This window comes from Gracilinanus agilis, chromosome 1 (assembly GCF_016433145.1).
Source record: "Gracilinanus agilis isolate LMUSP501 chromosome 1, AgileGrace, whole genome shotgun sequence".
NCBI classification, from domain to species: domain Eukaryota; kingdom Metazoa; phylum Chordata; class Mammalia; order Didelphimorphia; family Didelphidae; genus Gracilinanus; species Gracilinanus agilis.
In genome coordinates, this window is record NC_058130.1 from 622865312 (window position 1) to 622887214 (window position 21903).

A 21903-nucleotide genomic window follows, 5' to 3' on the forward strand; every position below is an offset into this window, starting at 1 on the left:
TATTGTGCTAAGTTGCCTTTGTCTTTCCTCTGGGGCCTGAGACAAAATAAATTGAAGGGGGAAAGGGACAGAGATTACTTAAGACTAGAATGCATAAGAGGTATTGAGTGAGTTTCAGTGAAACTGGTTCTGAGAGAGGCTAAATGATTTGTTTCAGGCCATATGACTTTTAAGTAGTGTCGCTGGTATTAGAACAACTACCTTCAGATTCTTAGTCTAGGGTTCTCACCATTACAACCTGCTGCCTCCAGTATATGTCTCTCTAACCTATTGTCTTTTTGCAGAAAAATAGCAACCTGACCTTAAACCTGTTTCCCTCAGATTCCCCATCTGTAAAATGAATTAGAGAAAGAAACAGCAAAGCACTCCAGTATCTTCGCCAAGAAAATCCCAAATGGGGTCAGGAAGAATTGGGCAGGACTGAAAGGATTTTACGACAACAGTTAAGAGGATGGAGCTGGAGCTATCATTAAGAAGGTACTCCAACATGTTCATGGATCTATGATCTCATCCATGTGGGACTTTCTTCCAATAAAGAACATTACAACACATCTATGATCAAAAGGAATAATTGAATGCCTGTTTCAAGGACCATCTAACAAACAACTGAAAAGCTGTTTGAGAGAGAGTTTCTTTTATTAGAGACATTTCAAAAGTTGTCTTTCTAAATGAGGAAGATTAAAGAGTCCTGGGTCTTTTTTATGGTTAGTAGAGTTACCTACCTCTACTTTCTGTGAGAAACGAAAATAACTTTTTAAGTGATACTAGCCTTAAGTTTTGGAGTCATGGAGAATTCCTCTATGGGTCCAGCTTCAAGAGAAGATTCAGGCTCATTTGAAAAAAAATATTATAAATGAATCTGGGAAGGAAGACTCAAGTGTTATTCAAAAGGGCTGGTTCAAGGAAATCCCAGATCAATCTGAGTAAGTGTTTCAATCAACTAGATTTATAGGGTGTGTGAACCTTTGTTTGGACCCATTTAGGGGCTAACTCCTCAGGGAGTTTGAGCTACCCACTTAATGGGTGAAGCAGTATTCAAGGATCTTGCCCTGCTCAGATTGGTCTTGTTTTTTCTTAAAAGGTATTGAAACTGTCCTGGGGGTATTAGGAGGCTCTGGGAACTAACTTCTTGGGCCACTGATAGGGCTCTGGAGCCCTAAGTACAAAAGTCAGGTTATGAGTAATAGCCGGGTTTCTGAATGATGACCAGCTACGTAGTCTACCCTGGACCAAGAAATAGGCTCAGCTGAATCAACACTGGATCCTTGATGAATCACTTTCCCTTGCTACAGAGAAGTAAGCTTCCTTTTTTTTTAAATAACTGTCCAATGGACTACAAATGTGTCATTTTATCTCAAATACATGCTATTGTAGGAAGTAAGTAAGGGATAAAGTAAATTACTGCCCACTTAGGGAACTATCTAGGACAGTAAAGCACAAACCCCTTGGCTTTAAAAACAAAGTTTAATTTTATAATAGGAATAAAGGGAAAATAATAGGTAATTTCCTAAAACAATATATCTAATCTCCAACCACCCTCTTTCACCTCATGGTGAATTAGTTCTTCTTGAGAATTCACTCAAGCTACTCTAAACTCCTCATCTCTAACTAAGATCCAAAAAAAAAAACCACACTATCTGACTATAACTAAATTAATATGGATTATAAAAAGATAAATAGGAAGGACTCACAGATGTATTTGAGCCCTTACCTAAAGCCTGGGTTGCTCTTAGGGATACCCAGAGTCCTAGATGACTGAACTCTGGGTTTTACTTTCACCAGTGGATTTCTGACAGATGGATCTCAGGCAGATGGTCTTTGTGTTTCAGGGAAAAAGCAGGTCTCCTCCAATGGCAAATTCTCCAATCCCAGGAATCACTAATCTTTCCACAAAAGTATGATTCCCAGTGAAAATGCCAGAGCAAAAAACATCCTCCTTCCCAGCTCAAAGCCAGATTCAGAGTGACTGTTAATTTCCAATAAAAACTCCCAAGATCCTTTTCTCCTTGTTAGAATCTTCTACCAGGGCTTGTATCCAAATTCTCCTCCTTTCCTCTTAAAGCTGATCTCTGAAATGTACTCTATCTATGTCAGGCATACCATGGCATATCACTGCTGCTCTGCTGATGAGATTTCAGAGACTAGGCTACTCCCTAATGATTGGCTAAATGAAGATCAGCTATACCTCTTTTGCTAGTCATTTCTCCATTCCCTCCATTTCTCTTCCCCTTTAGAAGAGCATTAGGAATGCATCAGTGTGGGCTTGCATTTTGATCTGTGAGCTTGTACCCACATACATTTTCTTCACCCTAAGAAAAGTTTATGATTTTTTGCAGCAAAAATGCAGCCCGGAAAGCTGTATTTGCTAGGGTAACCCTAAGGGAATATGATCTCAAGCTCCTATGGATCTTGCTTCCATACACATATCAGAACACAAAAAGCTTTTCTATGATGCTATGAATATCCATTTCAGAGAGGAAAGGGGGAATAAACTGATTATAAACATCACTTAAAAAAATAGAAGACAAAAACTTTAGCTAAATAGTAGATACAAGGTGACCCCCCATATCATCTATATTTCTATATATCTATGCCCCTTACAATAAAAAAGAAGTATCATTTAAAATATTGAATATACACATACTTATATATGTGTAATAGCTAATAACTCACCCAGATATTCACAAAACCTATAGAAAGACAAGAAAGCCTTCTCTTTCACCCCTCAGAAATAAAGGGGGAAAGTAATTCAATATTAATGGGTAGGTCAAATCAATATAGTATAGTCCCCCCATCAGGAAGATTTAATGGTACCCTGAAATCTAATCCTGTAATGCTAGGCTCATGTAGGGAGATATGACTCTCAATTATGAAAGACTTCTAAAAGAGAAGCCTGGAAGGACAGAGAAATGGGGCTAAAGAAGATGCAAAGTTTGGACTTTGAATATGAAAGGGTGACCCTTGGAGCCCCAAGCATGTAAGGGAAATCTGGCACCCCAATAAGTCCATTGATTCTCAATGTCTATCCCGCTAGAGATTCTAAGAGTAGACAGTTAAGATTGTTCTTCTTCTGGTTGAATTAAGATTTTATTTTATTTCTGCACAGAGCCTCCTGTCTTGCATTTTCTATCACCTAAACGTATCAGTGTAGTTTTTTGCTTCTCTATGCTCAGAATTCTCTCTACTAATCAAGAATTGTGTCTCCCTACATTAGACAGAACCACCAGACTCTTTCAGGGGACTGAAAAACTGACTTGGAGGTGGGGGTTGGGTGGGACGGTAGATTATAAAAATAGCAACAATATACAAAATAATCTATAGATTTAATGTTGCATTATTCAAAATATAATGGGAAATCTGTAAGAAATGGATAAAATAATAAGATAATTCATATGGAAGAAAAGGCATTAAGAATGTAAAGAGAAAATATAAAAATAGAAGAGAAGGAAACTTTTATTACCAGACCCATCTCCAAATACATTGCAAATCAGTCATCGTCAAAGCAATTTAGTTAGGTTCTAAAATAGAAATATACATCAATTAAACAGATTTGATAACTAAGAGATAAACAAAGGGATAAAAAAGTGTTTGATAAATCCAAGATCACAAAATACAGGGGTGGGAGCTTATTCTTTGTAAACTGTTGGGAAAATTGGATGTAATTAGGTGAAAATGGGACAGTCATTGCACACTATGTTCTACACTAAATCCCCAGTGAATTTATGATCTTTCAAAAAATTTTAAAATTAGAAAATAATGGAATGTTATAGCTATAACAATTTTGGAGAGTTAGGAAATGCCTAGCTTTTTAAAAAATAGAAGAAATTATTGGAAAAAGAGATGAATTTTATTATATTAAAATAAGGTGATCTTGTAGGCAATAAAAAAGCAATGCATACAGAATAGGGGGGAAATCACTACAATTTCTGATAAAAGGCAGACAGCTAAGATTTGCAAGGAATTTGAACAAATTTATGAGTAATATCTATTTTCCAAAGTATCATTGTCAAAGAATATGACCGAGCAGTTCCCAGGAGGAAAAACACAGATAATTGATAGCCACATGACAAGTATTCAAACTGTCTAATAATCAGATAACATGAAAATTAAAATGACTCTGGAATACCACCTCTTTCCTATTAATTTGGAAAAATAGTTTATAGTGATAAAATTCAGAGCTGACAGGACTTGGAGAAACAGGCATGCTGCTAGAATGTTGGTGAAATTGTGAACTGGTATAATCTTTTTGGAAAACAATATGAAATTACAAAATGAGAACTACAATACTGTTTATAGCCTTTCATCCCAAGATCCCATTACTGTTTTCAAGATTTTATTGACAGAAGGAAAAGGATCTACTTATGTGAGGAATATTCCAAAATGTGGTATATTAATGTAATGAAATATTGTTGAACAAATTATTGAGATATGTGAATTTAATGGAAAACATTGTACTGTGACAATGACAAGTATCAAGAATACCAAGACATATAGGAAGACATAGGAAATGATGCAGACTAAAGAAGATACAATCAAAATAATAATATAAACACTGACTAAAATGGTATAAACAACAGCAATAGTAACAAACAGGAAAAATATACCAAAAATGAAAGAAATAATTTCATATAAGTATAGAAAAAAAAGCAGAATAATTTTTTTAGAAAACATTTATTTTTAAAAACTATAAATCATTACTTTTATTATATATATATATTTGTTTTGTATATTTGAATATTTGTGTTTGTTGGTGATTATTACATTTCCATTTTAAAAACAATACTGCTTTATTGAAAACTATTTTTTGCATTCAATTTATTCCTGGATGTTTTCCTTCCCTTCCCCTATTTAGTGAGCTATCTCTCATAACAAATTTTTTTTAAAAGGAGAAAAAAACAATTCAGCAAAAAGAAATCTACAGGCACTCTGATTGGCATGATATATAATATTTCATAATTTTCTTAATTTTTCTTTAATATCAGTTTATTTTTTCATTTTTCCTGTTTATATTATTGTAGTCTTTGTGTATATTCTTTTCATGGTCTTGTTTATTTCACTCTGTATCAGTTTGTGAAAGCCTTTCCATGTTTCTCTGAGTTCTTCCTATGCCTTCTTACAGCAGTACATATTGATGAAGGGCTCAGTTGTACAAATCATTCTAGCATTTAGTGACTTTAATTTGCACATCGGTGTTAGGTTTGGTCCCAAAGAGATTCTTGCCTGGCAGACCAGTGTGTTAAATATTTATTTTCTCATTATATTTGCCCATCACAGTCCACAAGGTAAATTTTTAGGCACTGACATATTTAGAAATGAGCAAATCTAATTACTTTCCAAGATAAAGAAGTAAGTGAAGGACATGAAGTGTACTTTAAGGAAAAAGGGAGTCATCTTTATTTTGGATAAAATGAACTTGGAGTATAGCAACTGTGCCTCCCCCACAAAAAGCCCCCACAAACCTGAAAAATCTAGATGATTAAAAAAATGATTATGGAAAAATTGACCTTCTGTTTTACCACAATCACTCTTTTTAGTTTTGGTCTTTCACTCATTCACTCCAGTCTCAGCTTAAGAAGTGGCCCTTTCCCTTTTCACGTCCAGTCCCTCTCCATGGATTCCTGATGCCATTACCTTTTAATTTTTCTGAAAAATTACATTGAATAATATTGAATAATAACTTCTAATCCCCCTCTTCTCTTTAATCTCTCCTTTGGCTCCCTTTTTCCTTAAAAAAATCCTCATTTGATCTGAACATCCCCAAACTCCCTTCTTGAATTAAACTCCTTTAGAAAGCTATTTAAAACCAATGCCTATACTTCCTGTACATTTCTAAATCTATTGCAATCTGGCTTCCAATCTTATCATTCATTTCAATGCCATCTTAACCAAAGTTACCAGTGATTTTAAAATTCTGAAATCTCATAGGTTTTTCCTCAATCCTCATCCTCCTTGACCTCTCAGACAGTCAGTTAAGTATTTATGAAGTGTTCATTCTGTGTCAAGCACCGTATTAAACACAGAGGATACAAAGAAAGACCAAACACAGTCCACGTCCTCAAGGAGCTCACATTCCAAAGAGAGAGATGGCATGCAAACTATGGACATATACAACAATTATAGTGTTAATCTCAGAGGTATGGCTTTAAAAGCCAGAGAGACTAAGAAAGATCTCTACAAGGCAGATTTTGAATTGAGTCTTGAAGGAAGCTAGGGAAGACATGAAGAAGAGGTGAAGGGGGAGAGCATTTCCAGAATTGGTGATTCTTTTCCTCATTTTTCTTGACTTCTCTGCATTATTTGAACATCCTCCCCATTTTACTACTCTCTTCTTCCTTGGTTTTTGTGATATTGTTCTATCTGGATTTTCCTCTACCTCTTTGACTGTTCCTTCTAAGTGCTTGTAGTAGGAGAACTTTTCATGTTTCATCCTCTATTTGTGAATGTATCTTAGGGCTCCGTTCTGGGACTTTTTTCTTTAATATCTCTGCTGCTGACCTTACTATTACATATTTGACTATAATATCTATGCAGATGATTCTCAGACCTATAAGCAGCCTTCACATCTCTCCTTTATCTTCATCTTAGAAATCTCTACTTAGATATTCCATTGATATCATAAGCTCAACATAGCTACAATAGAATTATTTTTTTACTGTCCTCTTCTAACTTCCTTTTCCTATTGATATTTCATGTCATTTCAAACACCCACTTGACAAACTCTGTACTCATCTTTGACTTCCTTTTCCCTTAGCTGATCAGTAATAAACATTTATTTGGAGCCTATTGTACGTCAAATACTGTGCTAGGTGCTTAAACAAAGACAAAAATAAAATAGTTCCTAACCCTTAAGGGGTTTTCATTTTATCACTCATGCACTATATTCATTCACTTTGAAAGTCTTGTCAGTTTTAACTCTACCACATTTCTTGCATTTATCCCCCTTTTCCCACTTAGATGGAACTTACCTACGTTCAGGCTCTCAACCCCTCTTTCCTGGACAATTTTAATAGTCTCCTCACTGGGCTGTTAGACTGCCCCCAGTCTCTTTCTTCTCTAATACATCCTCTACTTAGCTGCTAAAATGATATTTTTAAAAAACCAAGTTTGACTACATCACTTATCTATTCAGGAAAACTACAGTGGCTTGCCATTACCTTTAGAATAAAATATAAACTCCTCTGTTTATCATTTAAAGCCCTTTACATCCTGTATCTAACCTATTTTCCTAGACTGATAATCCTTTTATTGCCCTTCACACTTTATGTTACAGCCAAACTGGGCTTTTTTCTGTTAAAACATTCCATCTCCCATCTCCATGGCATCTCACAGACTCTCTCCCTTGCCTTTTTGTCTCTAGCTGTCTGTTTGAATTCATCATTCCCTACAAAGTTCAGCTCAAGAGCTCCCTTCCAGAAGAGGCAGTTCCTGATTTTCTTAGTTGTTAGAGTTTTCCTCGTGATGTTATTTTATAATTTATTTGATTGTATATTTTGTATTATTTTTGTACATGTTATCTGGTCAGAAGATGAAAGTTTCATTTATGCCTTTGTGTCCCCAGTGCGTAGCACATTAAGACTACACACAGGTGAAGGATTGAAATGAAACACAGTTGTCCTGAGTTATAGGTTCACTGCCTTGGACTCTTCTAATGTGTGTTCAGCTAAGAAACCAATGATCATTTGCAAGTTAATATTCTTATGATGTATATGTATGGCCTCTCTTTGGGGATTCTTTTTAAGCATCCTGCCCTTCCTTCTCCACACCCCTTAGCCCCCAATCCAAAAACATTCAGGCTTGGAATTTTATTTTTCCTTTCTATTTCAATTATGCTGAATGTCATAGTAACAAACATAATTAGTGAGAAAGAATTGTATTTTCATTGAATAAAAAATACTGTGACACAATATAGTTTACTGATGTGACCCTCATTCTCTGTCTCACTTTGCTCCATCTGCATTCAGGCGAGTTGATAAAGGATCTGTACAGGAAATAAGCAATGTTCTATGATAAGATTTGCAGAAACTCTTGGAAAGAAAGACTGCACAGTCTCTTAAAAAACTGGTACAACTTCCCTTTAAAGTGATGTTCCATATTAAAACCCACACCAAAAATTTTTGCTTTCTCTTTCTGACATAATTACAGCCTCCCAGTCCTTCATTACATACATGTAAAATATAAGTAAATGGACAGATGTAGAAAATAAACTATAAAAGAACAAGAGACATTTTGGACAGATGGTGCTACTTTGGGAAGCCTTGAGCATTCTTCCACTCTACTACCCTCATTTCCATTAACCATTTCAGACACACAGCTAGTATATACGATTGAGTTCAACATTGCCTGTATAGTACCTGGCCAGTGGATGGCTGAGCTGGAATGTCTGGCTTAATAGTTTCTTCATTTTTATTTCCTTCTTTAGGCTTCACCTTGTTGAATTTTGCTTTTAGTGGCTTAAACATCTTCTCTTCCAGATCACGAAGCTCTTGTTGTTCTGCCTGTGTCAGTCTGTAGAGTCCTGAACTTTGTTTTTCTTTCCATCACTAGATAAGCCAATTAGATGCTTAATCAGGATTTTGTTCTGGTTAATTCCTAGAAGCAATTCCCAAGAGAAGCAGGCTTTTCTAAGACATGCTTTGTCAAAGGCCTTGATTTTAAGAGCAAGATATTTCAGCTTTTATAGTCAGATGTGTTTAGAGTCAAAATTCTGCTTTTTTGGAAATGTGTGTGAAAGAAATGTTTGAGAGGCTTAGCTAGTTAGTTGGAGCTGAGTAGCCCAAGCTTAACATTGCTCCACATTACTTTTGTTTAAGAAGTCACAGTTACACTTTTTGATTTAACTTTTTAGTTAAAAAGACAAAGTCATAATGCAGAACTGGTGAAAGAGTAAAATTGACAAGCAAATAATCTGGGCAAGCCATTTTCTTAGCTAGTCTATTTCCCCAAATGGAATCTCTTTGATTCTAACACTTGTATGACTTCTCTTATACTACATGAACTTTAAGACTTTGTTTAGTTAAACTTCATTTTAATTTTCATTTTGACAGTACCAATGCATAAGTCAAGTGAAAGTACCAAGAGAAGATGGGAAAAATCATTCTAAGTGAAATTGTTCAATATTGTTCTTCTCTGAGGTGACATGAGACCAGGACTTGGGAGTGCAGAACCAAAGTCTGTTTCCTAAGAATCTCATGATGTTGTTTACATTTTGAGCCAGCTAGTCTAAGACCTAGTTCATTGGTGTCCTCTACTTGATTTTCACTAGTGCCATTTCCTTCCATAATCTTAGTTTCAGGTCTCATCTCTCTCTCATTCCCTTATGTAGACAGGCAATTTGTCAAAGGGGCTAGAATTCTGGTTTTGGAGACAAAACTAGTTTCAGATCCTGTCTTTTAAACTTATTAGTATAGAAGAAAAACTGTATTATGAATTTTAGCCAATGTCCCCAAAGACAACTTACAAATTTATAAACATTTCTACTTGGTAGGAGTTACAAATGAGTTAAATTTAAATTATCTATGAGTAAAGTCAGGTCCTTTTACATTGACTGGTAATAATGAAACAAAAAATAAAATCCCATAGTAGGATTAAAAAAAGAGTACAAAGTTCAGATTTAGGAGTTTTTGATTGACTGATTGATTGATTTATCAGAGGACTTAAATCAGTAATGGAGAACCTTTTCGAGAACAAGTGCCCAAACTACACCCTCATGCCACATGTGAGCAGCTCCCTTACCCCAGACAGGGGAAGGACAAGTGCTCCCATTGTGTTTCTGGGTAGAGGGGTGGGTGATGTCGTCAGGTATGGTGGAGAGGGGAAGAGAGCAGCCCCTTCTAGAACATATGCCATAGATTTGTTAACATGGACATAAATGATAATAATGACAGAGGTTCCACTTTTGGAGATGGATTCTTCTGTTGGTCAGGTATAATGTAAATAAAAGGGTCACCTCTCTTGAGCTGGTTCATGATTAATTAATGGTCACTTCATTTGGTTAACCAATTAGTCAACAAACAAATAGGTACTTAATGGTACCTATTTTGTGCCAGATACCATGCTAGGTACTAGGAGTACAAATGGGCACTATTTGTGATAGATATTTTTACTATGTACCAGGTAATTAATGCACTTAGCTCTGGGCTAGAAAGAGAGAAAAACATTCCCTGCCCTCAAAGGGCTCCCAGTCCCTCATGGGAGAGAAAACATGTAAATAATTATGTACATATAAAACATCTTATGTACATATAAAACATCTACAGTATAAATTGGAAATAGTCTCAGAGGGAGAACACTAGCACTGGGTAGGAATTGGGAAAGGCTTCTTGTAGAAAGTAGGATTTGAGCTGAATCTTGAAAGAAATCAGAATCTAAGAGGTAGAAGGGAGGAAGGAGAGCATTCCAGTCATGGGGGACAGGCAGTGAAAAGGCATGGAGTGTTAAGTGCAAAGAATAACATAACAAGAAGACTCATGTTACTGGATTGAAGAATATAGGAAGCTTATAAGTAAATATAAATAATAAAAATACAGGTGAAGTGCAAGAATATGGTAAATGTAGGAAGAAGTCAAACTTTGAAGGGCTTTAAAAGCCAAAGAGAAGATTTGATATTTTATCTTGGATGTAAAAGAAAATGACTATAACTTATCGATTAGGGAGGAACAAAGCTATGCAGTCATATCTGTGCTTTAGAAAGATCACTTTGGCAAACGAATGGACAATAGACTGGAGTTGAAGCAGGGAGATTAACAAGAAGGTTATTATAATTGTCCAAGTTTGAGGCCATGAGGACCTGCTCTGCAAGAGGAGAGAAGAGGATGTATATACCACTATGTTGTGAAGGTAGAAACACATTCATCCCACATATTCAACCTGTTAGGAAGTGTAGAAACAAGGCTTCCTAACAGGTTGAATATGTGGGATGAATGTGAATTTAATGAATAAAACAAACACTGCACTCAAGAAGCTTATGTTCTGTGTAGAAAAGACATTTATATATACATATACATCACAGAAAGGGAGAGAATAGATACAATTAAATATAAAGTAGTTAAATATCTAATAGTTTGAGAAAGGTAAATCACAGTTGAGGGGATCAGGAAAGTTTTCATACAGGAGTGTATCCTTTCATTGCATTGTGAATGAAGAGAGGGGTCCATAAGTCTTAAGATGAGAAGAGAGTTCATTCCAAACATGGTGGATATTCATCACAAAAGCTCAGGGAAAGAAAATGGAGTGTTGTGTGTTAAGAACAGAGAGAGGACCAATTTGGCTAGATCACAGAGTAGAGGGAGGAAAGATAGATTGGGGTAGCACTTTGAATGACTTTAAAAGCTAGTTTATATTTGATTCTAGAGAAAATAGGAAGCCACTGACATTTATCGTGTAGGGAAGTGGCATGATCAGATCTGTGCTTAAGGGAAATTACTTTGGCAGCAATGTGGAGGATGGATTGAAATGGGGACAGACTTGTGGCAGGCAGATCAATTAAGAGGCTGTTGCAATAGTCTAGGCAAGACGTGAACTAAGGTGGTAGCTGTATAAGCAGAGGAAAGGGGCCAGATATGAGAAATGGGAAAATACAAGCAGGAAGATTTTACAACTGATTGGATACATGGAGTAAGGAAGAATGAGGTATCAAAGATAATGCTGAAGTTATGAGCCTGAATGGAAGAATTGTAGTATCTTTGACAGCCTTAGAGACATTTGAAAGATGGGTGAATTTGAGAAGAAAGGTAATGAGGTTAGTTTTTGCCATATTGAGTTCAAAATGTCTCTGGGACATTCAGTTTGAAATGGACGATAAGCAATTGGTCATGCAGAGAGCTAGGGAATAGATGTATAGCTTTAAAAGCATATTAAAAGCATATTAAAAGCATCAGCATAGATATGACAATTAAACCAATATGATCTGAAGAGGTCCCCAAATGAGAGAGTATAGAACAAGAGTTCTAGGGAAACACACAAAATTTGGAGGCATAATCTGGAGGAAGGACCAGTAAAGGGCATAGAAAAGGAGTGGGCAGATAAGTAGGTAGAGTATGAGGAGAGAGTAATGCCTTGAAAACCAAGACAGGAGAGGGAATCCAGAAGAGGGTGCTCAACAGTATCAAATGCAGCAGAGAAAGAAATGAAAATTAGATCTAGAAAGAAACAATCAAATCAGGTAATTAAAAGATTATTAGTAACTTTAGATAGAATAGTTTCAGGTGAATGATGAGATAGGCAACCATCTTGTGAAGACTGAGGAATATTGAGATTAAATGAAAGAGTGAAGATGATTGAAGAAGAATGGTTTTAGGGGCAGAGAGCCATAGGAAGAGATGGAATGATAGGAGGGAATGGTCAGAGTTACGTCAGGTTTTGATTCTTATAACACAAAGGACACCTTGGTAATATATGCTTCTGCACTAGCTATATGGTCTCTGGGCAAATCAATGAAAATCTGTGTGCCTAGGTTTTCTAAAATGTAAATGTAAAATGTAGGGTTTCATTCAATGACTTCTATGATCCCTTCCAGCTGGAAATTATGATTCCATTACCCAGAGACTAGACAGCCTTAAGGGTTAGTTCAAACTCTAAATCTATGATTCTATGGATTTATGACTCCTAAAGGTCACTCTTTCTTCCCTTGCAGATCATGTACTGGTTCATCATGAAGTTTATTCTGGCAGATGGATTTTTCTGGTAATCTCTTTCCTTGCTAGTGAATTTGCCTCATCCATCTTACAATCTTTTAACATGGAATGCTTTCTCCCTAAGTTTCCCACACTACTCCATAATGACAGCTCTTTTTTCTTTTCTTTCACAACTATATCTCATTCTAAACCTAGTTCCCCTGGTGGGCCTACTTCTAGGTCTCCATTCATCGGTTAAAAAAAAACAAAACAATTCCTGTAGGACTAATGGATACTGTGGGATCAGTTACTAGCCCCAGTCACTTCCACTTCCCTAACTCATAATGAGTCGTATTGCATTTTATTTTATGCCATAGCTTTTTTTTTTGCTGTCCTGTTTTAAACAGGGATTGAAATACAAATATTTATCATTATAATTATCAAATGTCCTTGAACTACATTCTCTATATTGGTAACTTCCCAGACAGTGGTGAAAATATGGCTCCTAACTCCACAGCATGTTTTTATAGCAACAGCGAAGTTAAGTCCATATTTGAGAAGTAATATAGATGCTAATTCAAGTCTTTTAGATGTGAAGAAATGCTTTAAAACAATCTTAGTTGGTAAACACAGGGGTGGTAAATTCAGCTATTAAAAATTAATTATAAAGGAATTTTAGTTCTGGCACCACTGTCTCTGTGTTAATCCTGTCACCTTCATTAAATCACCTTCTAGTTTCTTTGGAGCATCTCCACAGGTCGAGAACTAGAGGGAACATTAAAGGCTAAATCCTTGTTTTAATCCCAAGGTGGACTCTAAGATCTCTGAGTGCCAGCACTCTTTCATTTTGTCTGGGTTTTCTCAGCATCTTGTAGAATGAATTGACTAAAGGTGTGTCATAAGTGTTTGTGGAACTGAAACGAAATGGAATGAAATCCCTTTTTACATTTTGCCTTTATCAGAACAGTTCTCACAGTAGAATTAAAATTCCTTCATATAGCCTGCCTTGAAATAGTTATAGGTGATTATATAGTCCATTGAGAATACATATGTGGGTATATATGGAGATATAAACACACGCATAACCACTGCATGTTGTATGTAGCAATGCCTATAACATATATGTGTTATATGTATAGACATAGAAGTACATACATAGATGCATATGCCTATATAGGTCTAGGATTGTGATTTCATTAGCATAGGGAACTCTGGGGAGAAAACCTCTGCTACCAGTGCAGATGAGATGTTTGAAAAGTTCTCATTTAGGATTTGCCTGGGGCAAGGTGAGGCTAAGTGACTTAAGTCACACAGGCAATCTTTGAGAAGCTGCTCATTGGCCAGGAGGCAGAGAAGGAGGCAGATGGGTTGTATGGTTTTTCCTGGTTAGAGAAAGTGACTGAAGAAGCCTGGAGGGGCACGAGAAATCTGGCTCTCCGTGGAGAGGAGAGTGGCTGATGGACAGGGAGACTTGGGTGCCACCAACAATGTGCTCATGGCAAGGAAGGGAGATGCAACCCCAAACTGAATAGAATTGAGAGCAGCTGGAGCTTCCTCTGGCTCACCAACCTACTGAAGGAGAGATCTGCCTTCATAAATTTTTCTTTGTCTGCCTTTACCTGTTTGCAATACTGTGAGATAAGATGAAGCTAGCTGTTTTCCACTTTTCTCCCCTGCCTGATTGCTCTTCGTTTGCATTGCTATCCTGAAGAGTTTCCTTCTCTGTTTAAACCTTGTTTATTTGCTGTTTCTACTTTTACAAGGGGTTTGATTTACAGAGAAGTTGATTTCTGTTCCTTTCTGAGGAAGTATTTTCTGTAAAGTAGTGCACTATATAAGGGAGGGAAGGTCCAAAGGAAACTCACAAAATAATCACATCTGGTAGTGTATGTGACATTTCACATCACCACTCCAAAGATAAGAGGGTAATTTATTTCTTCATCTTTTCTCTGGGGTCAAGTTTGGTCATTGTAGTTACACAGAATTACCTCCTATTTTCTTGTCTTTTTTTTGTTGTTGTTGTTTCTCTTTTGGAATTTTATTTATATAAGTTTTGAATAGGGCTTATATTCTGCCACTTTCCCCTATGCCCACAAGAATACAGTCAGAGATTGGATATGGTTTGAAATTCCTCTGGTTTACCCTTTCATAGTTTAGGTGTAATTCTTTCTTTATTGACAATACAGGGAATGTGGTCAAAACTTCGTTGCAAAATGACACTATTGGATTAGATGGCAATTAAAGTACCTTCAAGCTTTAATATTCTTTATGCTATTCTTCTACGAATTAGTAAACTGAAAATGAATGATTGGCTTACCCCAGATGCTCAGGATTCTGAACTAACTAGTACTAAACTAAATAAAATTTAAATAGAATTTTTTTGACACACTTTCTTCTGAGAAGGAGGTGATTCACACACACAACTGTTGATAACTTTAATGTCCTGTAATATCCTGGCATTATTGAAGAAAAAGGTAATTATGTTAATTTAATATTCTTACTAAGGCAGGAACATATATTGATAGTTTTATATGGATTTGCAACAATAAGGGTTGGAACAACAGACAATTTTCTTCTAAGCCCATGAATTAATCAGAAAATGTGATTAAACAAAATTAAAAAAAAGTTTTTTTCCTCTGAGCATCTGGTTAATCAAGTTTTGGGAAATGGTAAAAGTAAGTACAAAACATAGAAGATATCATTACGTTAACTTACAATATAGACTATATCATCATCACTATTGTTTGGACTTTCTTTCTTTCTTTCTTTCTTTCTTTCTTTCTTTCTTTCTTTCTTTCTTTCTTTCTTTCTTTCTTTCTTTCTTTCTTTCTTTCTTTCTTTTTCTTTCTTCCTTCCTTCCTTCCTTCCTTCCTTCCTTCCTTCCTTCCTTCCTTCCTTCCTTCCTTCCTTCCTTCCTTCCTTCCTTCCTTTTCCCTTACCTTCCTTCTTAGAATCAATATTGTGTATTGGTTCCAAGGCAGAATTGCTGTAAGGGCTAGGCAATGGGGGTTAAGTGACTTGCCCAGGATTACACAACTAAGAAGTATCTGAGGCCAGATTTGAATCTAGGATCACCTACCTATCTCTAGGCCTGGCTCTCAATCCATTGGGCCACCCAGCTGCCCCACAGCTGCCCCTCAGTTGTTCTCTTTTTTATAAGGAACTCTCTGGTGAGGAGAATCCTTTTTCTAATGCAAATCTGCTATTGTTCTCTAATTTATAGTTTTAGTTTCTAGGGGGGCATTAATAAGTTAAATAACTTTCCTTTGGCTGACCAAACAGTAGGTGTCAGGGGAAAGTCTCTCTTACTCTAGGTAAGGCTCCTTTTTCCATCATGTCCGCCTACTTTTATAACAATTGAACAAAAAATTTGCTTTTGAGTCTCTCAAGTTTTAAATATTCAGTATTGTTCATATGAACAACATAAGTTTTATAAAATGAACTGCTAAAGAAAACTTTAGAATATATTATTTTTCTTGACTTCAGTAATTTGAATACTTAATGAATTTATAAAAATTGCTACTTTTTTCCACCTTAGAATATGTAAAACTCTGTTTAGAAATATTTACCAGTATGATTTTGTGTGATGACAAATTTAGACCTATTTAAAATTTTTTTAGTCACCTGCAGGTGTAATGATAATGAGATGTTGCATTTTTTTTCAGGTGATTCAGCTGATGTGAAGTTCTGTAACTAACGTGCTTTTTAATGTGGTATTTCAGAAAGTAAAAATGATTTCAGTTTCTTTGATTATAATATTTGCATTGCTTTTAATTTATAATTAAAATGCATGAAGAGTGTAACAGATATTAAGGATGAAAATGCCTTCAGGAAGTTGCTAATAACTATTGGCATCTGTGACTAATGAATGCTATATTGGTTTAGGCTGTGACTAATGGAATAAATGTTTTGAAAAAAAATTCTTGTATGTTATTATTTTATAAACAGCAATCAGGCCATGATGGATTTGGTATGCAAATTCAAATGGGATAACTATTTGACCTTTACTCATTCTTTTACCTTTACCACTCCACAAAGTTGATTAACCTGTTTCCTTATTTGATTACCTTCATGTACAATATCCCTTTGCTTTTAAGAAATCATCCACTGAACATTCTGAAAACACTTCCATTAATTGGACATCATGATCAACTGTTAAGAAGATTAATAGTGTGTCTGGCAAAGAAGATAGTCTATAACCAATTAGCTTCTTAGTTAAGGTATTTTTAAACAGTGTGCTTAAAAAAGCCAACTATATACTAACTTTGTCAATAGTAAAAACCGTAAAAACCAAGTGGATTTTGAATCATTCCATTCTTTTTTAGGTATAACAAATTTACATTAGCTTTAAGAAAAATGAACTTCTGGCAGTATTTATAATGAAAGTCTATAGCCGTAAAATATTCTCATTAACCCTTAATCCAATGCTAAAAAGTTATACACCCCATATTTTAATTTCTTCCTTCTCTGGAAAGGCGAAGGTATAATCAAGGCAAGCCCCAAATTTATCACTTGCTCTGTTTTTGGCAGAGAGAGAATACCTTCTGATGTCAGATAATTGTTTGTCCATATCCCTATGACATTGTGTTTTCATAACAAGTTGGTGATCTTTATTCTCATCTAATTCCATCTTCTGTCCTGGTGGTCTTTAGTATATTGCTATAATATTATTACTTTTAATTTTGACTTCTTTTGATCCTCACAAATATTTTTCTCTATTCTAAATCCTCTCAGGTACTTGAAGCTCCTAAAGCATTAAACATTTTCAGGGAAATAGGAGGAGCAGTTGTAGTTGTGGCATTGAATAAAAGGAAGTTGTACAACATATAGTTGGAAAGCTAGCATGCTAGTCACATGTTGTTATATAAATTTGAATGGGATTATGGGATTATTGTTTGATCTTTACTCATTATTTTGCCTTTCCCACTACACAAAGTTGATAAATGTGCTTCTTTATCTGATTCCTCTTCATGTGCAATGTCTCTTTACTTTTAAAAAATAATCCATTGAACATTCCAAAAGCATTTCCATTAATTGGGCATGGTGATCAACTGTTGACTATTCTGTGGGTAAAATCATAGAATTCCCGAGTTGTAAGGGACCTCAGTGGCTGCCTAATCTAATCCATGCCACCAAATAATTCCTACTACAACATACCAAGTAATCATTCAGCCTGTTTGCAAACATTTAATGAGGGAGAGCACCATTCAGTACTTTATGAAACAACCCATTTCACTTATGGACAATTCTTAAGTTTGCCCTGATATTAACCCTAAATTTGTTCCTTTGCAGCTTCCATTTATTACACTGGATTCTGCCTTCTGAGAATGCCTCTTCAAAAGGACAATGTTTTCCATTTTCAAAGGCAGCTATCCTGTTCCTTCTGAGCTTTTTCCTCTTCAGACTAAATATCTCTAGTTCTTCTTACTGCCCCTTCTTAGGTCTATATAGTTAAATCTTGGTGCTTGATGGTTTTGAAATCGTTAAATTTGGAATTTGACACATTTGATGAGAAAAAATTTGTCATGATATTCAGTGTTTGCTTGGCACTTGACATGCTTGCTAGAACATGTTGGCATTGTGATCTTGGGAAGCGTATGCCCACTCTAGCCAAAAACAAAGTTAGTTAGTTCAGGAGCACAAAGAAGAGCTCAACACTGAGGAGTTGCAGGAAATGCAAAGGAAGCAGCAAAAGCTAGTGGTGAGGGAGTTTTCTTCAGGTGAGGAGGAGGCAAAGGAGAATGTCCCCACTTTTTAACCAAAGAAATGTGTGCAAAATGAGTGGAAGTGCAAAAGCTATTGAAAAATATCACCCTGATAAAATTTTAACAAGCAGACTTGTAAATTTGTTAATGGCCAGACCATTGCACAATTTAGAGGAATTTTGAAATGCAGAAAAAAAACAATCATTGGATGGATAGGTTTCTTGTGAAGTTTATATACCTGGTGAATCTCAAGCAGCATCCAGGGTGATAAGGGACAGAAATGAGAAAGAGAAAGAACTCCAGAAGGGCAGTTCCCCTCAGATTTTATAGAAGGTGGCTCTTCTCCCAGGCAATAACCATTTTTCCTCCACACTATCCCCATAGGCCATTAACTTCTCTCAATACAGGTAAAATTGTTTAAATTATTTTATTTAATCTAGCTATTGTTTTTAATTTATGTCTATGTGTTATTAATGTTTATTTAGCAAAATAAAACTCCATTTATGCAGGTAGTGCCTTATAAAATCTGGGTTTTCTAGATGTCTAGAAAGGATTAATTAAACTTACACTATTCTCTATGGGAAAATTTATTTGGTACTTGAGCTGCCTACTGGAATGAATTAATGATGAGTACCAAGGTACCACTGTAATAGACTTAAGGGTGTTCACCACCTCAGTTGCCCTCTTCCTTACACTGTGTAGCTTAACAACGTCCTTTTAGAAACTTCAGTGGCCAGCAGTGAAAACAATACTATAAATGTTGCCTGACCATGGCTGGTTAGAGAGTAATTATATTATCTCATTCTTCTGGAAGCAATATTTCTTTTAATGCAGTTTAAGATTGCATGAACATTTTTGACTGCCTTATCAGTTTGCTGATTCATATTGATCTTGAAGTGAAACAAAACTGTTATATCTTTTTCAAATTGCTGTTTACCCATATCTAACCTATCTTGTACCTAGGAACTTGTGTGAACCCAAGCAAAGTATTTAAATTTATCCCTTTTATATGTTGCCTTAATTCATCCCAATGCTCTACTACCCTGTCAATACCTTTTTTTCCATTCTGACTCATCTTCCAAATGTCTTATATTTAGGTCATTTGAAAATTTGACAACCATACCAACTATGGCTTTTTCCAAGACATTTATAAAAAGGTTAATTAATACAGGACTGAGATCCCTGGGACAATGCACTGGAGATGTTGTCATGGAACCATTTTTACTTAGGTTATTCAATCAATTCCTAATCTTTTTAATTGAACTATTATTTAAATTACTTGGAAAAAGTAGCATGAGATACTTTATCAAAAGCTTTGCTAAAAACTATATCAACAGAATTCTTATCTGTCAACTGAGTAACCTTGCCAAGAAAGGACTGGATCATTCAGGCTTGTTTTTACTGAAGCCATGTTTTGATAACAACTTCCTTTTCCAGTTGTTCAATAAGGCATTTTAAAATTTCTAATTTAAAAATTGATATAATTTTTATATTGCCTTAGTTTCCTTTTTTCTTTTTCTTAAGTTTTATTAGTGTGTTTCTTGCAAACATTTCCATATTTGTCTACTCTGAGAGATCACTTATAACAAAGTAGAATTAATAATTAAGTGACCTCATCTGAAAGTGTATGCAATCTTCCATATCTTCCAACAACCTCTAAAAAAATAAGCAGGAATTTATTTCTTCTCATCTTCCATCCCATTGATAAAAGAAGATAAGAAAAACAAATTCCTTGAAACCCTGCATAATAAAACAAAACAAATTTCCTCAATGACTATATTTTAAAAGTATGTCTCAGTCTATACTTTAAATCTGTTACCTCTTTAATGTTTCACTATTGATCTTTTGGAATCATGAATAAAAAATGATGGCTTATATATCTTTCAAAGTTGTTTTTCTATAGTGTTGTTACAGTAAGTTATTCTCTTGTTTGTGCTCATTCTGTTCATAAGTTTATAAAAGTCTTCAAAATGGTTCATTTTCATAATATTGGTGTCAGTATAAAGTATTCTAGTTTTGCTTCCTTCACTCTGCATCAGTTCATATACTTTTCCTTGTCTTTTTGAAATTATCTTATAGTACAATACTGTCCTATCATATTCATATCAGGTATTTCCTCAATTAATGAGTTTCCCCTTATTTTTCAGATATTTTTTGGCACCACAAAAAGAGCTACTATAGCTTAGCAGTTGCATATCTGGGTCAAAGGGCACATAGTATTTTAGTATCTTTTTCATTTCATTCCAAATTGCTTTTCAGAAAGGTTGTACCAATTTATAGGTCCACCAACAGTAAACTGAGATGTCTGTTTTCCCACAGATGCTTTAGCATTTATCATTTATCATTTTCACTTTTGAAAATCATCTTTCTCATTTTAATGAGTGAGGTAGAATTTCAGAATTCTTTTTCTTGAATTTCTCTAATTAGGAGTGCTTTGAATCTTTTTTTTTTCATATGGCTATAGATAATGTGGATTTCTTCCTTTCAGAAATGTCTTTTCACATTCTTAGGCCATTTGTCAATTGGGAATGACTTTTAGTCTTATAAATTTAAATCAATTCCTGATATATTTTGGAAATGAAATAGTTTTTAGAGAAACTTGCTAAAAAGATCCTACCCCCAAGTTTTTCCCCTTTTAATCTTAGTCTTATTATATTTATTTGTGTAAAAATGTTTTAATCTTATAAATTAGCCATTTTATTTTCTGTGATCCTCTCTATTCCTCATTGGGTTGCTTTTCTCTCCCTAATTTGTTTACCATATTACCTTTTATGTTTTAATCACATACTTATCTAGAGTTTCTCTTTAATAAACTATGAGGTATTACTCTAAATTTAATTTCTTCTATATTCATTTTCAATTTTTTGAGTAATTTTTATCAAGTAATAAGTCCTTCCAATATGTTTATCAAATACTGGGATACCTAGATACATTTACTTCTGTATACTATGTACCCAATCTGTTCCACTATCTCATTTCTCTATTTTTAAACTTAGTATCAAATTGTTTTGAGAATTACTGCCTTATTATATTGTTTGGAGATCTGGAATCTAGGTCCACTTCAATTCCCATTTCTTTTTACTGTTTCACTTAAGATTCTTGATTTTTTTCCCCCTTTCATGTGAATTTTATCATTATTTTCTTTAATAATATTATGAAATATGAAATAATCATTTCATAATTTTCTTGCTATGGCACTGAATAAATGAATATAGGTAGTATTATTTTTGTATCCCTACAAATCCTACCCAGCAAACCATACCTTGAAAGAAAGGATAAGTTGTAAAAATGCACTTTAGAAAAATGAACTAAACACATCAAAAAGATTGACAGTATATACAATGTTTCAGACTCCTGGTCTCCCAACTCTGCAAAGGAGAGAGGTGCCTTTTTAATTTTTTTCCCCTGAAGCCAAGCTTTAACCATGATTTTAGTAATACTAGAGTCTTGAATTTTTCACATCTTGAAATCAGGTTCACTATTTTCTAGTTTCTAAGATTAATTTTCTCTCTCCCCCCTCCATTTTTTTTGAAAATTAGCCCATGTATGGTTCATCCTATGGTTCATCTCTCAGCCTCTATCACCTT

The 21903-nt window shown here is 35.0% G+C and overlaps 1 protein-coding gene across 1 annotated transcript in view; it reads right to left on the reverse strand.

Annotated features, from left to right (window-relative positions):
• CNGB3 (cyclic nucleotide gated channel subunit beta 3) overlaps positions 1 to 8459 on the reverse strand; it is a 171208-nt gene extending 162749 nt beyond the window's left edge. The window contains exon 1 of the mRNA XM_044683791.1: positions 8352 to 8459. Within this exon, the coding sequence (XP_044539726.1) occupies positions 8352 to 8459 (108 nt within the window). The remainder of the gene's footprint in view (positions 1 to 8351) is intronic.
• Positions 8460 to 21903: the final 13444 nt, after the last annotated feature.